The sequence below is a fragment of the Etheostoma spectabile genome, unplaced genomic scaffold, assembly GCF_008692095.1.
Source record: "Etheostoma spectabile isolate EspeVRDwgs_2016 unplaced genomic scaffold, UIUC_Espe_1.0 scaffold00005335, whole genome shotgun sequence".
Classification (NCBI taxonomy): Eukaryota; Metazoa; Chordata; class Actinopteri; order Perciformes; family Percidae; genus Etheostoma; species Etheostoma spectabile.
In genome coordinates, this window is record NW_022603249.1 from 1 (window position 1) to 18,566 (window position 18,566).

General features: G+C 38.6%; 2 protein-coding genes and 1 long non-coding RNA gene across 3 annotated transcripts; all 3 read right to left on the reverse strand.

Moving 5' to 3' along the window:
• Window positions 1-2,966: 2,966 nt before the first annotated feature.
• LOC116677573 (exportin-6-like) lies at window positions 2,967-10,791 on the reverse strand (the record flags this gene model as incomplete). The annotated part of the gene is given in 12 exon segments (XM_032507968.1): window positions 2,967-3,006; window positions 3,009-3,058; window positions 3,381-3,540; window positions 3,636-3,705; window positions 5,526-5,618; window positions 5,769-5,877; window positions 6,022-6,131; window positions 6,252-6,378; window positions 7,264-7,795; window positions 7,940-8,017; window positions 8,564-8,723; window positions 10,613-10,791. Coding segments are annotated over 12 exon segments (1,682 nt in total), but the record flags the coding sequence as incomplete, so codon positions are not given.
• Window positions 10,792-10,793: 2 nt separating this feature from the next.
• Window positions 10,794-12,970, reverse strand: LOC116677577 (uncharacterized). The gene is made up of 4 exons (XR_004329026.1): window positions 12,947-12,970; window positions 11,917-12,007; window positions 11,315-11,427; window positions 10,794-10,809 (listed from the first exon to the last, which is right to left on the reverse strand). It is a non-coding gene; the product is annotated as an uncharacterized LOC116677577 (long non-coding RNA).
• A 2,357-nt stretch (window positions 12,971-15,327) lies between these two features.
• Window positions 15,328-18,526, reverse strand: LOC116677575 (adenine nucleotide translocase lysine N-methyltransferase-like). Its single transcript, XM_032507969.1, is given in 7 exon segments — window positions 15,328-15,540; window positions 16,520-16,541; window positions 16,543-16,568; window positions 16,752-16,892; window positions 16,974-17,078; window positions 17,174-17,334; window positions 18,416-18,526. Coding segments are annotated over 6 exon segments (666 nt in total). The 5' UTR covers window positions 17,333-17,334; window positions 18,416-18,526.
• Window positions 18,527-18,566: the final 40 nt, after the last annotated feature.

Below are 18,566 nucleotides of genomic sequence, written 5' to 3' on the forward strand. Positions count from 1 at the left end.
TTTTATACAGCGTGACCTAATTTACTATGTATTATTTGTAATCTGCACTAAAGCACAACTTTAAATTTAGCCCTGCACACTGTGGAAAACTGATATAATGCGATATACAGTTGTGTTCAAAATAATAGCAGTCAACATCACTAAACTCATAAATCATGTTTTTTGGTAGAAGTGATATTCTAAATGGCAAATAATTACTAGTAAGGTGTTGTAGAGTCATAGAAAAACCAACAGACCCAAACAATCATGACATGCATGTGCTGTCATTTGTGTAGTTGAATCTGTAATTAAAAGGGGCGGTTCAAAATAATAGCAGTGTTGTGTTCAATTAGTGAGGTAATTGATTCTGTGAAGAAATAGGTGCCAATTATGGCCCATATTAAGAAGGAAGGAAATAAATGCTGTCCAGCTGGGGTTATAGTGCATTTCACACTGAAATACTCAGCGAAATGGGTCATTCCAGACATTGCTCTGAGGAAAGTGGACTTTGATTAAAAAGTTGATTGGAGAGGAGAAAATAATAAAGAAGTGCAGAAACTGATAGGCTGCTCAGCCAAAATGATTTCAAATGCTTTGAAATGGCATCCAATGCATGAACGACGTGGAAAAAACAGTCAAATACCATTCAAATGGATCAAAGACTAGCCAAAATGGCAAAGGCTCAACCCAATGATCAACTCCAGGAAAATCAAAGAAGACTTAAAGTTACTGTGAGTACTGTTACGATCAAAAGAAGGCTATGTGAAAACTAAGCAATCAGCTAGAAGCAAAGTCCCATTGCTGAAAAAAAAAGACATATACTGAATAGGTTGAAATTTGCCAAAAAGGACACATTAAATGTCCAAAGGAGAAATGGCACAAACATTCTGTAGACTGATGAGAGCAAAAATGTTCTTTTTGGGTCTAGGGGCACAGACAGTTTGTTGTGGGAGTTCTCATACTGTTGCGATGGGCATATTTATTGCATACCAGGGATCAGGATCAGTTTCAATACACGGTCACGTTGTCTTATGCTGAAAAGGAAATGCCTTTGAAATGGGTCTTTCAACAAGACAATGACCCAAAACACACCAGTAAGCAAGAAAAGTTTTGGTTCCAGATGAACAAGATTGATGTTATGAAGTGGCCAGCCAAATCCCCAGACCTCAATCCCATAGAAAACTTGGTGGGGTAACATCAAAAATGCGGTTTCTGAGGCAAAACCCCAGTAATGCAGAGAATTGTGGAATGTAGTTCAATTGTCCTAGGCTGGAATACCTGTTCACAGGTGTAGAGGAATTAGGTAGAAATACACAGGTTGACTGACATGACACCGTTGTTGTCATATAATACAATCAATCCAGGCAATAGTGATTGATAGTAACAATGCATGCATGTTGCTTCCTCTAAATTTCAGGTTGTGGTCGTCTAGCGGGGCCTGCTTGTTTGTTTGATAAATGGATTGTGATTGGTGGTTTGCTGTGCATGCAGACCTGCATGTCACACACTAGCAACAAACTGTATCCAAGAACCCCTAAATCAATGTAAATTATGTTATATCAGATACAGACTTCTGTTGTAGATTAGTGTTACGTTTCCAGTGACGTGGCTCCGAATCGTAACAATAGTTGGGACAGACCCTTTGTTTCTTTAGGCTAACTATTTAACTTTAGCTCGGCTGGTAGCAGCTTTCTGCTGTGAAAATGTCCAGGAGATGTCGGGATTACGTTGCATTAATAGGTGATTTAGTTCTGCTCTTCTGACGGAAATCATAAAATGCAGAGTATGGCAAAACAATAGACAGCTGATGCACTGATGCTGCTTATTATGCTTAATTGACATTGGTTTAATGACGGCTTGGAGGCAGAGATGTCTCATCTGTGTTAATGGCTGTTGCCTCAACTCCTCTCCTTGGGGTCTTCCTTGACTCGAATCTCCTAAGACGCAAGGAGGGCAATCGAGGAGATGAGGCAGGGACTGGGAAATGGGAAACAAACTGGGAAATGGGAAAGGCCTATTGACTACTTAGCTTTACTACCCATCAAAAAGCATGTGCAACTGCGTCAGCGTCCGCTTACGGTACTTTTCTACATACAGAGAGCCTCTCTCCCAAAACAATCCCTGTTTGAATCAGAATCAGAAATACTTTATTGATCCCGAAGGGAAACTCTGTTTACAGTGCTCAGATATTAGAAATATAAGAAATTAAAGAAATAAAGAAATATAAGTAGTGTGGATATTTACATAGTTAAAGGTATATTATGATACAGTATTTACATAAATAACATAATAAGGTGTTGCAATGGTGAAAAGTAATAATAATAATAATAATAATTAATAATTAATATAATAGTAGCAGTTGAGTATTGCACTATTGAACTAACGTTACGTCACATACACACTTTGCCCCCATGGCTACCTGTCTTAAAGGCAAAGGGTCAGCAGGTAATCATGTAAAAGGAGAATGGTAAAAGTTATTTCCATCAAGCAACAAAAAAGTTTCAGTGTCAACTGAACGTCCTGCAAATGGGACTATGGCGCATGCGCACATCGCGATGTAGACAATGAAACCAAACATTGTGAGGCCCTAGTTAAAATGAATCAAAGATTTATCTGGATTGACTTCGGTCAAGTCAATTCAAGAAAAAAAAAAACTGTTCTGGAGCTTCATTATTTAAAGTAGTAGCTCTGATAGGGTAAAGATGAGATAACTAAGCTATAAAGAAGAGGTAACTATACCAATGCAAACAGCATTGTTGATGCTGGGAAAACACGGCGGTTAAGTATATAAAATCACACAAAAACACTCTGCTCACATACTCCGTTCCCTTATTATTTTGCCAGTGACTCTGCCAAAAGCATTTGATAACAGAACAATGTAGTCTTGTTATTTGTAACTGAGACTTTTAAAACAACTGTGCTCATATATAAATAGTGTGATGGCGTGATGTTATAGATTGAGTTTGCTTTAAACATGCAATACTCACACGTCAATGAGGTCTGGCTTGAGCACAGAAGGCACAGCGTCTCCAGGTCATAAAGGCTGGTCTGAGAGCCGTAACAAGTCACTTCAACCAACCTTGAAAAATAAAGTTGACATGGTTAGTGATATTTTGCTCTTTGAATGGAGCAACAGTCAACAGAAAATCAACCACCACCATTTATTATTAGTAAGTGCACACCGCATAGTATCATATGAAAAACACTGAATACATTTTAACAATAAACTATTTAAATAGAGCACCAGAACAGAAACCAACCGACTTAAGAGCGAGTTGGGATTCAGTAACAATTGTGTACTATTAGAAACATGTTGAAACATAAAAATAATCTCATGATGTAGGCAAAAAAAAAAAAAAAAAAAATCCTTCAACATTTTGGAAGAATATTAGAGCACTGACCTCTCCACCACTACCAGGGCGTCATTGAAACGTGCAGCAAAAACTTCCCCAATGAAATGCTCAGCCAAGCGTCCGACAGCTTGAAGTAGAGAGCTGAGGTCCCTGAGAGAACAGTGAAGTCGACGGCAATCATTCTCTGCAGAGATATTAAGCCTCCGATCTGAAAAAAGGACACCATGATAGGTCATCACAACATGTTACTATATATTACATTAGCATCACTCGATGTGAATGTAGCTAAAAAAGCATACTTACTTGTGCCATTGGTGACAATAAACTGCTGCAAACCCAGGTATACGTCCAAATTGTCTTGGAGGACTGGAAACTGGAGAGAAAAAAGGAATAAGGAGGTCACTGACTGCGATATATCACCATATCACGATATATCATTTCCTAATATGTAATAACATCCATAGCCATGTGAAAATAATTTTGTTTCTTTTGATTATTTTAAATTTTCTTTTTAATGTATACTACATACATACAAACAAGAAGAATGCAGTATCAGAAACTCTGAACCAAAGAATCTTTTGGAGGAAGTAGATCTTAACAGGAACCAATTTATGTGATATGTATATCTATACCTCAGAATTAAATTTCAGTTTTTATGAAGAACTGAGATATAAATAGAAGTATGATAGTGCATTCAATAGATACAGCAGTTAACTAAACATTGCAATATGCCTGATTTGTGTTCTACTAACCCAAGACTAACGTTATTCCCAAAAGACAAACTGTTACCTCAACTAAAATCAAAAAAAAAAAGAGGTTTTGATTGTGTTACATTCTTATAAATGTTGCAAGGTATTCTGAACTGTCTGTAAAAACAAAAGTGAAACACATGACTCTCATATGTGAACATAACTGCTGTAAAGTGTCATTCCAATTCTGCCGCAGCACTGTTAATGTTATATTCAGATGTAAGAAATCATTTAACCTGACTAAAAATAAATGTTAAGACTTTTACTATTGGTTAAAAAAATGTTAACTGAAATTTGACCTTCACCTTGCACATTAACATTAACTAGAAACATAGCATGAGTATCACTGTTGTGGGTACTTGCAGTTTAATATAACATATTTTACAATAATCTTGATAACTGGTTAAACTATTAACTATGATGATGATGAATGATGAATATGTTTGAGTGACCTGATGCACAATTTGAACACACACATGGAAGCCAATCAAGGCCAACAGGTTTAGTATAATCTTCCTGAGTCAGTATTATTTTAATGAAAAATGTTTAGTTTTAAGGTTCTAGAGCTAGAAATTATAATCTTTAGCCAAATAATCACCAATTCAATACAGGAATTTATTTTACAATATAATTATTACTTAGGTAGCCTGTCTGTGAAGTTAAACAAGAAATTCTTCAAAAAGGGAGGGAAAAAGATCAATAAAGAATTCTCAAAGAAGGCTGGCTTGCCCAGCGGCGGGTCTGCTCAGCGGTGTCTTCCTCCTGACGCGTCCCGCTGTCTATCCTACCTTCCCCAGCACCCTGTCCCTTCTCCCCTTTCTACTTGCCTGCCTACGCACAAGGGGAGGGGAGGGGCTGCTCCTCACAAAACCAATTCAGAGAGAGGTGACTGTTTTGGTGGACACAGGAGAGAAATACCTTGCATGCTCGCTGGACAATACTGGTGACTTTTTGTTTTACAGAAAGCTGCTGTCTTCTCTACAGAAAGTCCCCAGTTTTGTTGTTAGTTGCTTTTGTGAAAAAAGTCGCTAAGGGGGTCTGAAAAGTTGCTAAATCTAGCAACAAAGTCACTAAGTTGGCAACACTGTTCATGGAGACAGACGCTGTGTGCACGGAGGAGGCGGGCTGTGTGTGAGTGTGTGGAGTGCCAGAGAGACAGAAGACAGCAGGGAAAGGAAATCCAGCTGAACAAATGCATGTTTTAAACACGGATAAGAAAAAAATGAATACGCTATGTATGGTGGCTGGTGTTGAGTGTGTGGCGCACCGCCACAAAGCTCTCGTAAGTCTACGTTTAGGAAACACTGACATTGGTGTTAAAGAAAATCTACTCCTGCAGCTAACTTGCACCCGCTGGATCTTTAAAATGGTAATATTGAAGTCCACTTAAAGATGCATTAAAACCTTACAAAATGTCAAGATAACATCAACTATGATCTCTTACCAAAGTAGAGAATGCATGGGATGGGAGCAGCTCCATCACCTTGGCTACCACCTCCAGACTCTGACGCAGGTACCTTTGCCACTCAGTCTGTTGCTACAGTTACCAAATGAAGGAAGATATTCAGACTTTGAAGTAGGCCTTTGTAATGTGTGGGTTCTTATGCAAATAATATAACAAACTTTACAGTTTTAGGTAAAAAAGGTGCAACTGACAGGCTGTGAAATTCAGGTAAATTGTTCTTACATCATCATCCAGAGTCTCATCATCCAGCTCTTCTAACTGGGCCTGATTGTATCTGAACTGTATGCGATTCAGAACTTCCCTTAGTAGAAGAACTAAGGCATCTTTGTACCTATTCAACCATACAAAAATATATTAGGCACATTTAAAACAAAAGAAACAAATGAATAACAGGCATTTTATACATTTGATTGCCTGTGTTTTATAAGGTTGCATTCATTCGAAGTGTAATAAGATACATTTTTGAGCAACTTACCTATTTAGAACACTTTCTCTGTCGGCGAGTCTGCTTTTGATTTTGGTTGTTAGAAAATCCAAAAAGACACTCCATATATCCAAACAGGCAAAGTAACCTTCATGGGAAGGCTGTTAAACCAACGAGAAACAGGTTTTATAATCAGTCAGTACTCATACTTTGAAGGAAACGTGAAGAATTCAAATCCTGTGCTGCATATGCAAATGACTGCTTGACACAATTCTCATTACCTGGTTGAAGGTGAACTTGAAAAGCAGGCCGAGAAACTCTACTATAGGAAACTGAGGACTGGACTCAATCCGCCTCAAGTGGACACTGACAAACAGGCGCAGAAAATCTGTGAACTTTTCCAAGTAACTGCAAGATGAAGGAGAAAACTTTAACCAAACAAAACAGAAACTTAGCACAGACATTGTGTACATCTTGTAAATTACCTTACATAGTCAATGCTTGTCAATAATAATTATGATTTCTTAATCCAAGACTGGGGACCTACATTGTCAAAGAATGTTTCTCAGCCCTAATATCTATCTTGACAATGGATAGTGACAATGCGGGTTGTGTATCTATCTGCACATACTACAAGAACACTCATAAAATATCAAACTTGATTGCTAATGACCCCTAAAAGAGGTGATGAAATTAAGTCAAATGATATGTGTGGGACGGCAATATATATGTATAAATTCTAACGGGACCATAGAGACATAAGCTCATTCAAGCTACTGTCAAGTCAACTGAAAAACAGACCAACAGTTTTAAAAGTTACAAGTTTTAAAGTTACTTATAATGGTGCAGTTTTAAAACATAGGTAATTTTAATCTGTTTATTGATCCCCAATGGGGAAATTACAATTAGGGTATGGTGCTCAAGAGCACCTGGCAGTGCCCAGGAGGTGAAGTGGCATCTCTCCAGCCACCAATCCACACTCCGTACTTTTTGGTCCATACGGGGACTTGAACCAGTGACCCTCCGGTTCCCAACCCAACTCCCTACAGACTGAGCTTCTTCCACCCCCAAACAGGGTAGAATATGATCATGTTGCTGAGGTACAAAAGGCATTTTTGAGAGATTCTAAGAAATACCACAATGCAACTTCTGACTGCAAATTAGCTTGGAGTACAACAAAAGTAAATATGAGCAGCTGCATATCTCATGGTGTTGTCATGGTAGTATACACTCTAGTCTGCAAACACCGACATATGCACAAATATTGGTGTCAACGAATAGAGTGAGCCAAACCTCTCATCAAGTTCCTGTAGGCGACTCTTAACAGTATGGGCGTTATTCTCTCGTGTCAGCTTCTGCAGGAGAAAGAAGGTCTGCTGGAACATGCGCAGCAGGTACTCCTCAAAATCCATTGGCACACAGTTCTTTGACACAAGCTCGTTGACACAAGTCATGGCAAGTACACCAAGCCGGGCACGATCCACCTTGTTGCCCTCACTCTGTTGTCCATTTCGCCCTCCTCCATTTGATGTTGGTAGCAGTATCCCAGGATTAAGCTGACCATTAGAAGAGGAGGAGTTTGAGGAAATGAAGCATCCTGTCTTGGCCTTTGTCCGAAGATCACAACCAAAACGTGCAAAATGGAAAATGGATGCCAGCAGGGTGGGTGTGATGCTTGTGGACAGAGGGATCCAGCTGAACAGGTGAGCCAAACACTCCAAAACAAGACAACAGAGCTGCTGACTCTCATTGTCCAATGCTGCCATGGGCTGGCAAAGCAGCTTTGAGTACTGGCTGCCCTGAAACAAACTGCCTAGCAATTCCACTGATTGAAGAAACAAAACAAAAAAAATCTTGTTAACACACAAGAACAAACTGAAATTCACACAAGCAACAACTACTCCTTGATTCTCACCACATTACTTGAAAGTTTTTGCAGTTTTATGTAACTAAAGGTCAATCTACTCACCACTTTCACCTGAGGTGGGTGAGGGAGGCGGGGTGGAAGCTATGACACTGTGCTTGTCCCAATAGGTCTCCAGAATATCTGCGAAACAAGAAGTGACAATAACCTAATTATCAACATAAACTGAAGGTAAGGACTCAAATTTTGAGCAGATGTTATCTTAAGTCACATTTGGGCATCAAAAACCACATGGAAACTGAATTTTACAATTTAGATTTAACCTCATAAGCTGGTTGTACCATAGGTGGTTTTATATCCAATTCAAACTGCAATTCTGCAGATGTAGCTCAGTCTAAAAAATTGGATGGATTTTAGACATTCCTGAAATGCAACACAAAACACTAACTTTTGCATAGAAATAGCACTGTTTTCTGACTCTGCAGACTTCAGCAGTTGTTATATACACCCATGTGCATGCATTAAGCAGTAGTTCTGCACCATAACTAGATTGTGCTATAGATTAAACAGTAAGAGCATATTCTCTTTGCTCATTCTTGCCCAACCTGTTCTTTTGTTTCTATATTGAACAATTAACCTACCAGCAATTAGAAATTGGACTGTGACACAAGTAGGAAATATTTACATTCAGAAATCAAGTTGCACAAAAGTATTTAAGGTTGTTCTCACCTGTCAACAGTCCAAGCACTGTCGGTACCTGCTCCAGCAGCAGTTTACGTAGCTCATCTTTCCTGGCGACACTTAGGTCTTCTCGAGGACACGCAAGTTCCTCTGATGTGGTTTTTAACATCATCAAGCCCAATGGAGCCAGAGCTGGGGACTGGATCAACTAAAGTTCAAAAACAGATTGACAAACAAAAGCTCTATTAATAAAAGAAAAAATACTGCATTTTGCACCCTTTGACCACAAAAGGGGAGATGTGTGTTTAAATGCAAAAATGTGTTAACTACTTGAACATTACTTTATGTCTATGTATACACTAGTCATGTCCTACCAGCTGCAATTCTACTCTTAGGCTGCTTTCAGACCAAGGTTATTATAGTTTTGCATTTTTCATAGGTTTTTATTTTTATCTTGTTTTGACTTTTTTTCTTTTCAAATTCTGTTTAGTTTTAAAAGTGGGTTTGCTAGCTTATTTTTTGAAAATGCTTAGTTTTAGTTCAGTTTTGATGTTAGTTTTAGTCTTTTTTGTAATTAGGTTATTTGTCAAGGCCAATATTATGTATACACACAAGTATTGTGCACCAATAACTCAACAGCATACAATTTTAGAAATGTGTATTCACAATGTATTAAACAATAACACTGGTACATAAATGTCAATATGGTCACAAATATGTAAACAGTCTACACAAGACGTTGCCACTAGTGCAAATGTATAAGTGATGCATGCCAGGAAAAAAAAAACTAGATAGACTAAAGAAGACATACATGAACAGGTGTTTTGAACTTCTGGTTCAAGTGAAGTGGCGAATGTTTTGAAGTCAATTGACTCACACAGTTGTGTAGACATTCCAGTATCAATACACATATTAACCCACGCTTCCTCCCGCTTGTGGGGTTTCTGTGTACGTACTAGCAGCTATCAAGTCGCTGGTGAAAGCACTCCTGTAGTGGTTTCTGTCCTACAGTTGTCTCCGTCATGCTGCCTGAACCTGTACCCATACTTCCATGCCCTGTAACGTTACCGGGGTTTAGCTTTGGTTTCGGGGGAGGGGGGCTTGGCATTCTCCTTAACCTTGTTAAGGAAAGCTAGGTTAACCTCGTTGTGCACGCTCAAATTTACTTTGTCCACATATTTGACCATTTTCCAGTGCAAGGCACTTGCTTTTATCTGACACACATAAGTCATAATCAAATAGCTTCCTCAGATGTTCAGTACCACCATGACGCGACAGACTATGCTGTGTTCAATTTGCCATGGAATGTCGAAAGAAAAAGAAAAGGAGACAAATGAGACATCCTTTGCTTATTCAGCTGTTACACAAACTCCTGGGCAATTCAGTGCTTGTGTTTCAAAACTCTCTTGTGGCAGCGATAGAGGCAGTGACGTTTCCTGTACGGGACTCTCACACAAATAAGTCTGATCACCGTTTACAGGATTTTCCACAGCAGCATGACATAGGGTTGCGATTCTACAAATGTTGAGTCGGTATCAACTTTTAGCCGCAGGTCCACAGCATTTTTTGTAGATGCTCTGTAATCTGAACAAATTTAGGCTACTAAACATTATTAGCCACATAACATGTATTCCTTTAACAAATAAGCAATTAAAATCTCTCCATTTCAAAAATAATGAAAGGTTTCCATAAGAGGTAGTAGTGTTGGGTCAATTCTGAACAACTGTTTGATCAGCTGAGAGCCAGGCATTTCCCATCATGCCGTGGGTCTTGCAGTCAGTAGAAAGCAATTGCGGCGCCTGGCTCTTAAAACTACAGCAAACTTGATCTCGAGAGGTTATGGTTGTCCCATGTGTGCATTGGACAACAATGAAGAGCAAGTCAGGATCAAGACGGATACAAATCTTACCGACATGCACTGGGCAGCGATCACCGGTGATTGATTCTGCGCAGGCCTGGCTTATCTCAAAAATGCCTAATGTAACTTCTGTCTTTGTCAACTTTTGCGGACTATTTAAAATACATAAACCAGCACCCAGTTACTGATGATTAAAACTTACACTAAACCTTAGCAGAAACAACATAAGCAGGGCTTACCTGAAGGGTGCTTGTAAAGAAATCATGGTAGAACATTGGCCAGTCCTGGCGACCAATGTCGACAATAACTTTGCAAAGTTTGTTACGGATAAAATAGGGCACAGATTTGTGTTGAGCAAGGAGAAGTTTGGGCAGACAGCTGCGAATCTCCATCTTGTCTTGTGAAGCAACTCCAATCCACATCTGTTTACCAGGTTCTTAAAGTAAAAGGGGACAATCAGCTGTTAAAGATGTGTCTGAAGGAGACTACAAATTATACAGAAAAATGTTTTTTTGTAACCTGTGTAATCGGTAATTCATTTGAGTGATGATTTCTTTAGCAAGAGTTTATTTAAAACATATAAAGCCCACTGAAACACATTTTTACTGACACATCTTTCATTACAAATATAACACTGCAATTCAAACACTTAAACTTAGGCATACTTATCTCAGATATACATTAAAAGAAGGTAGAAGTATGTGATTATCTCACTTGGGTCACAGAATGTTCAGCCTTTTATCCCATGCAAAATGTATTCCATAAATAGCTTACTTATTTTGCGGAATTAAAGAAATAATGAAACAGGAACAGTGTGAAACAAATTCTCTACTCAGTACCTATAAATATAGTTTTCTCTGTGTACAGTCTTATTTTCAAAGCACAAAAAGGTAAAGACGGCCCTAGATAGAAAATATGAATCTCCCACCAGCAGGACTTACTTCAAAAACTGTGAGGCTGTACATCATTACATACTCATTCTGAGTATTGGAGAGAAAGAACAAGCAGTGGCGCCATGCTCCAGTCTGCTGTGCAAAGTTATTCAGCAGCTCTTCTGCAGAAAAAAGGAAGTAGGCATGATGTCTAACAGAGGTACATAACAATGAAGTACTTGACTTGCAGACAAGACTGAAAGTAATGCGTCACAACACAGGAAGTGTGTTTAAAAAAAACGACACTGCTCAGTGACAATTAGACTTCCACTACAGCATACTGACTTGCTAAGCCAGAAATGTGTCAACTGTCAGAAGAATTTGGGAAAGAGTATCACAAAGGGATAAACCTTGACTGTTTTATCAAAGAACAAGAAGAGATCCACAAAGAGATCTACTTGACTAAAACATACCTACAAATTGTGAGTTAATGTGATATTAAACTGACCCTGAGGGAGAAGCTTGTCGTTCCCTCTTCATTGTTTTAGAGATAAGTCCTATGTTGTTTCCATTACAACCCTGGGTTAGTCGGAAACACACCCCTGAAAATACTTGTGGACCATGCCCTTGCTTCTAAAGTGTAGCAGTAGGTTTAACAAGGTCACACTTACCAATTTCTCTCTTCCGCTCATTGGTTGTGCAGCTGTGAAAAAACTCAGTCATAAGGCTCTCCAGTGCACGCAGTGATCCCTCCTCTGAAGCCTAATGGATATTTAAAAAAAAGGAGGTAAATTTAAGTACAAAAAAACACATTTAGACTAGTTTTTTTTTTTTAACTATGCATAAGCCAAACCACTAAATGCTGCATTCGTGTCATAATCTATTCATTAGCATGACAAAAAACAAAATCACACTTAGACCAGTGTCTGTCCGTTTGACAGATATAATTCAGTGGTGTGGTTGTCATGCATAAGGGTAAACATGCACTGCAGATACTTAACTACTTAACTGAAGAACTGTAGGCTGATTTAAAGTGGAGAGTTTTTTTAGTGCTTTATATTGTTGGCATAATTTCATGAGAATATAATTTACACATCTTGGCAATTCCACGGTTCACAATTGCATGTGACTTGTTTACATAGTTTAGCATTAAGGATTGCATGATAATCCCAGTCTTGGTCATTCTGTAATTTAAAAACAACTGCGTTATAAAAAATAGTAGGCTAGTACCACGCTTTGGTAGGTGGTGGATGTTGGGCCCTGCCTAGTGCCTATGCCTAGCACTAACGAGATAGCAAATTCAGATTGTATACAGCAGCTTCTGCGACAGGCAGTTTTGAATTCCTCAAATAAGCCACAACTTGCCAAGGCTCAACACTACTCGTAGCAAATATTCGGTTTTGCAAGATGGGCGTCTTGTAACGTTACCGTGACATGGCTTAACGAATTGTCACATCCCGTGAAATACCTGGCCTCTCACAAACCGTTATATGGATTAACAGACATGGAGGATCGTAATCCACACAATCATACACGATTAACTGTATGTGAAGAAAGTTTAATACATTATTAACATAACATTGGGTCTTCCAGTTCAAAAAATACGAATCAAACACTATGCCTTCACGTTAGCTGTTAGCAAATAAGACAGGAAGACAACTTGAATAACTTGGTAAATAATATGCGTTTAATTATACTTACCATGTTTAGCTGGCTCAGATGCTTCTTCAGTTTACTTGTTCTCGAATTAATTTGACTAATAAGCCAACATTACCTCTCTAGCAAGCCAATTCTGTAGCTAACGTTAGCTTAGGTGTTGCTGGCTAACGTAACCGCAGAGGGGGCTCATGGTCTGCTCGTCTCCTTAGGTCGATACTCCTCACAAAACTAGCAAGTAAAGGTTGGCGTTCGTTGACTGTGCTTACACGTTAAACACACAACAATTACCTTGCTCGAATAAAACGTGTTTTCGCTTAACAAGCATAGCTAGAGGCTTAAGACTAAATGACATCTCGAATTGATGAGCTAGCTAGCTAGCTAGCTGCATTGTCGTCTAATTTCCATTCACCGTCAGGTTAAATATGGAAATGTTTTTCGAAGAAAATCTAACGGTAACACTGGCTGCAGCACCGGAGAAATGTGCAACGTTAATTAGCTTTCTATGTCAAGCGGTTCGTAGCGGAGTTGCCCAGCTGCTAACGTTGCAGCGGATGGCTAACTCGCTAGCTTTTCTAGAAGGATGAAGGCATTCTTTTAGCTGTCAAACCTAGACATGCTTCTACGGGTGTTGGTCGCGACAACTTGCCTTTACCGGTTGTAATTTCAAAGCGGGTGAATATGCACACTTAAGTTATACATCTGGCGCATTTGTAATAACACTAAATATATAATACTATGCGCGCTTGTTCCTGTTATTCCCCTACTCAATGAGGGCGGCTCAAGAATACAACTAGCTTCTGGTTTGCTCATAGGTTTGCTCATAGGGTTTGCTTCGCAACTTCCTCTTTTGTTGCAAAAATCAACCAAACCAATCAGCTTGTGTAAAGTTAGTCACAATAATAAAAGCACGATTTTCAGTTTATCTTACAGCACTTTTTGGACAAGTAAATAAAAAGTTTTGGAGTAACATTGTATCAGTGTGACAATAAAATAAAAAACAACGCGCAATTACATATGTAATGAAACAATCGTGTTAAAAACTATTTAAATAGCGTCCTAAGTCCTAAACCAATAAATAAAATGCTCTTATAATATTGCCTTTTTGCTAAAGACAGCGTGGAAACTGTTTTGTTTTTTCTTAGTTTTAACTAAACTAAACTAAACTTTAAGCTACATTAAACACAATTTGAGGAAGTCTCTGCGCCATACGACTTTTCTCATACATTCATTAATGCCGTATGGCTGCTTACAACAATGGTGTGTTGTAGTCACTGTAAACCAATATTGAATGTCAGCCACAGCGGAATTTTATCCAAATACTGCACACACATTACCAGAATTAAGGTGGCAAATTAAGTTTCCAGCACATGGTTCATGGGGCAATTTAAAGACCATACATAGGTTAGAGCAATTACTTTTATAGCTGAAACTATCACAGCAAGGTAAAATCTAAAAATTTATGATAAAATGCAACAGCCCAAAACAAACATGTTTTACCGTCAAGACATGTACTATAGGGATACAGTTGGTACTATTGCAGTATTACGGCATGTAGGCTTTCCTTTATATACTATGGAGCCCATAAAACAAAATATGTTAACAATCTGTTTGTGAGATTGGGGGAAAACACACTAAACCACTTCAGAGGCTGAATAGCCACATTCCAAACTTGCTGAGACAAAGACATTTCCACAGTACTAAGGGCCTTTGGCCATCATACACAAAGCCTTAACGGTTTTACTTCATCATACCTGTAGAGAACTAACAGCACCATCTACTTTAAAATAGTATATTTATGTTGTTTTTATTGTATGACCTCCTTTCAAACTATATAAAAACAGAGAGTTCTATGACATTCATTTTCTGCATTCTATTTGTTCATGTTTAAAAGGTGGTTGAATCTGAGCCAGGACATACAACATTGATAGCAATAATATCACATCCATACGCACTGGTATCGGATCTGTGCTCAGTATTAGCCAATACGCAAGGTCAGGTATTGGAATCCGGAATAAAAAAAAAAAAAATTGTATTGGAACATCTTTAGCATACTGAACACAGCAAAAAAAGAAAAGAAAAAGAAAATTAGGCAGGTAATCCCTAAAATATCTACAGTATTCTTAAGGCAAAGGTATGGTGTTCCATTTCTGAATAGAACAGAAAACCTCAGGAATTTCTGGTTTAAACTTTGCTAAGAACAAATCAAATATTACATCTATCCAAATGATAGAATTAGCATTTGTCACTCACTCTGTCATTTCAGTTCCACAGTGGAGCGGGAAGCAACAACAGTTTGTCAGAAACCTCTGAAATATTCAGACAGTCAAGTAAGGTTAAATGTCCGAAATATTCAAGTGAAGGGTATCTTATATCTTATCATCATCTTATAAGCAGTAAGTTAATGATAATTTAATGTTAACGTTTCAGTTATCCTTGTTGAGGTCGATATCTGTGAGCTGTATGTAATTTTTCTTGAAAGTGTTCTGTCTTTGGGCCTGCAAGCTATATGCCCAGGCTCTGTCCACACCATGTCCCTCAATCCTGCAGGGTGTCCAGTCAGGGAAGGGAAAACGACCAGCTACCATTAAGGCATCGTCAGGAAGCTCAGCCTCCAACTTCTGCTGCAATAATGAAAGCTAGGAACACAAGACACCAAAACAAATTCATTAATGTTAAAATTGACCCATGATAATGTGCATCTGAATGCAACCGCACCTTAATCATGTGCTGACAGATTCTTTCCAGATATTTTTTTCTTGGTGTATCAAGGATCTGTAAAAATTTAGTAAGGTCATGGTACTCAACAAAATACCAACAATTTAGAAGTGAGGCTGCTTTTTCATTTCTAAAAAAAAAAACTCTGAAATATTTAAAAAAAAAGTTGCAACCATCAACCATTGCAAAAAATGCAACCTGGAATAACCTGTTTTAGGTCTGAGACAAGAGATTCTGTAATGTGTAACACATGACCCATTGCACCTAATAATATTAATATCTCACACCCATATGTATCAACATCGATAAATATGAGAGTTGATACGGTCTTAAGTTTTGGATATTGTAATATCGTGATATGACACAAGTGTTGTCTTTTTCTGGTTTTAAAGAAAGCATATTTTCTGAATTTACCAGACTGTTCTAGATGTTCTATTATTTGCCTTTAGCCACTAAGTCATTATATTGATGAGTATTTATCTAAAATCTCATTAGGCCCTATGTGATTTTTGTGAAAGCACCAAAAGTCAACCCTACAAAATCGCAGAAATATTGACATTGATGAATATGGTCAAACATATTTTGATGTTTGATTTTCTTCATATCGCCCAGCGCTACGTCAAGGGATGTACTATACACAGGAATACTGTTGTTACTGCATGTGCTAAAAACACACAAGTCAACTTTAATGTCCAAATCCTGAAAAGCCACAGTCCACACTTGCTGAGGCAAAGACATTTAGTGCTAATGACCTTTGACCATCACACACAAATTATTTACATTTTTACTTCATCATACCTGTACAAAAGTAGCTGCACCATAGAATTCAAAATTTCTTCTAAAGTTGTCTAATTACACCCGCCTGTGTAAAGAATACTCTTAGATCTCTATATTACTCACCACGCTTGGAGACAAAAACACTGACATTCTTGCATTCTGTCGAGTTGACCTGAAGATACAAGGGAGGTGGTCAAAAGGGCAACTTTATTAACAATTCAGCATAACACAAATACACCAATCACAGAAAAAAAACTACTATAAAATGTTGTCATTAAATGGTGGCTGGCGTAACTTATGTGTAGCAAATTTGAACAAGAGTGTTACTTATGCATACAAGTGATAAATGTCAAACCTTCCAGAGATTTTCACGTCGGTACGACACTTTTTCACGATGACCTGCTCTCCACGCATGAAAGCGGGACAAGAGAACAAGCCAAGGGTTGACCTCATAACCACCTGCGGGAGTGAAACCCAGCCGATGGGCTTCCAAGACCTTGAGTGTTCAAAATAACCCCGGTCAAAGCCCATTGCTCTCCAGTGCAAGAAAAAGGAGCCCAAATATGCTTATACTTACAATGCGACCATCACCAGATCCAAAATCTACAAGGCCTCCCTTTTGACCTCTAAGCAATGTCATTACATGATCTACTTGAGCTTTACTGGCAGCAATGTATGAGAGCTGGAAGACAGTTTAAAGAGCTTCTGATAAAAACATTGATGTACAGTTACTACAAAATGGGTTGCATCAATAGTTATGGAAGATGTAGACCATACCTGAAGCCTCAAGGGGACTTTTTGGTAGCCTGATTGGAGGATTCACACCCACATAGCATATACAGCAAGCCCGCTGCCAGCAGCTATCTGAGCAACACCCCATCCTCCAATATCCCTGGTCTTGAGCTCAGTAAAGACCTCATCTGGTCCATCATCCATTTCTGCATGACATGTGTAGTATGAGCTCTAAGTTAATTTACTTTTAGAGAATATACAAAAACTCACAGGAAAAAGGATAGGCTACACAATTAATGTTTTGTATGAAATAGTATGTTCTGTGGCGGAGGGCTTGAGGCCTTAAAATACTGGTATAGGAATAGTGAAATAAATATTTTAAACACATTTATCCCCATGTCGGTGTACCATTTGGTGGTATTAACCTGGGAGAAATTACAAAAAACATTCAAATGATTAGGGATTTCTCCAGGAATTATGAGTTGACTTGAGCAGCTTTAACACTTTTTAAGTCGTTTCCTCTGAAAATGTCTGTGCAACATTTCCGGAACTAATGTTAGTAAACTCGAATTCATTTTGCAAACGGACAGGTCCTACGGGTAGGTGTGGTTTGCACCGCACGCACTCTTTCATGTCAATAAGATATTTCTTGTATTGCTTCGTTGTTGCGGCGTATATTGTGTACGAACACATGTTTGCTATTCTCAGTTAGACAACGTCTAGATACACAATTACTGCACATTTCTACCTGGCCGGCTGAAGACGTAGTCTCGGTTGTTTTTGTTGTCACAGTCGTTGAGCGCGGTTTTCTGAGAGACATTGCGACAAAACCTTTTCTCTGAACCTTTCGAATGCTTTAACAAACCGGTTAATGCGAGAACTTTACTCTTGTCTCCGACTTGTAACTTCAACATTGCAGCGTGTGTGTATAGGAATAGGCGTCCAAAACAAGTTCTAAACTGTTCGCCCGAGTGGTTTATTTAAAGATATGTTTTGTTGAAAGGCACTACAGATATGACTACATTATTGACACTATGTGGAAGTATGAATATTGGGTGAGAATGTGTGGCTGGCTGTGTGTGTGGTGTATGACTTCTGAAAATTACGTGCGTATTAAAGTTGCAGTGGTGTACACCGGCACAATGGCTTGTACTGTGTGCGAGAGGCTAACTCGAACTGTATTGCGATGTTGTATCAGTAACGGTAGTACAAAAACAGTCTCCCTTGCTCGCTGGACCGTGGATGTGTATGTGCACTTGAAGAATCGCCGGAACTGTACAGGCATACCTGCTACACTTCAGGCGATTCTTCTGCGTAGTAAGAAATAGAATCCTGCCGGCGCCACTGATGGCCACTAATGTAATTCTGGCTGATTCCTGTATGCTTTCCTTTTGTTTGGTTGTTGCCTGTTTTATATAGCGTTTCATTTAATTAGAAA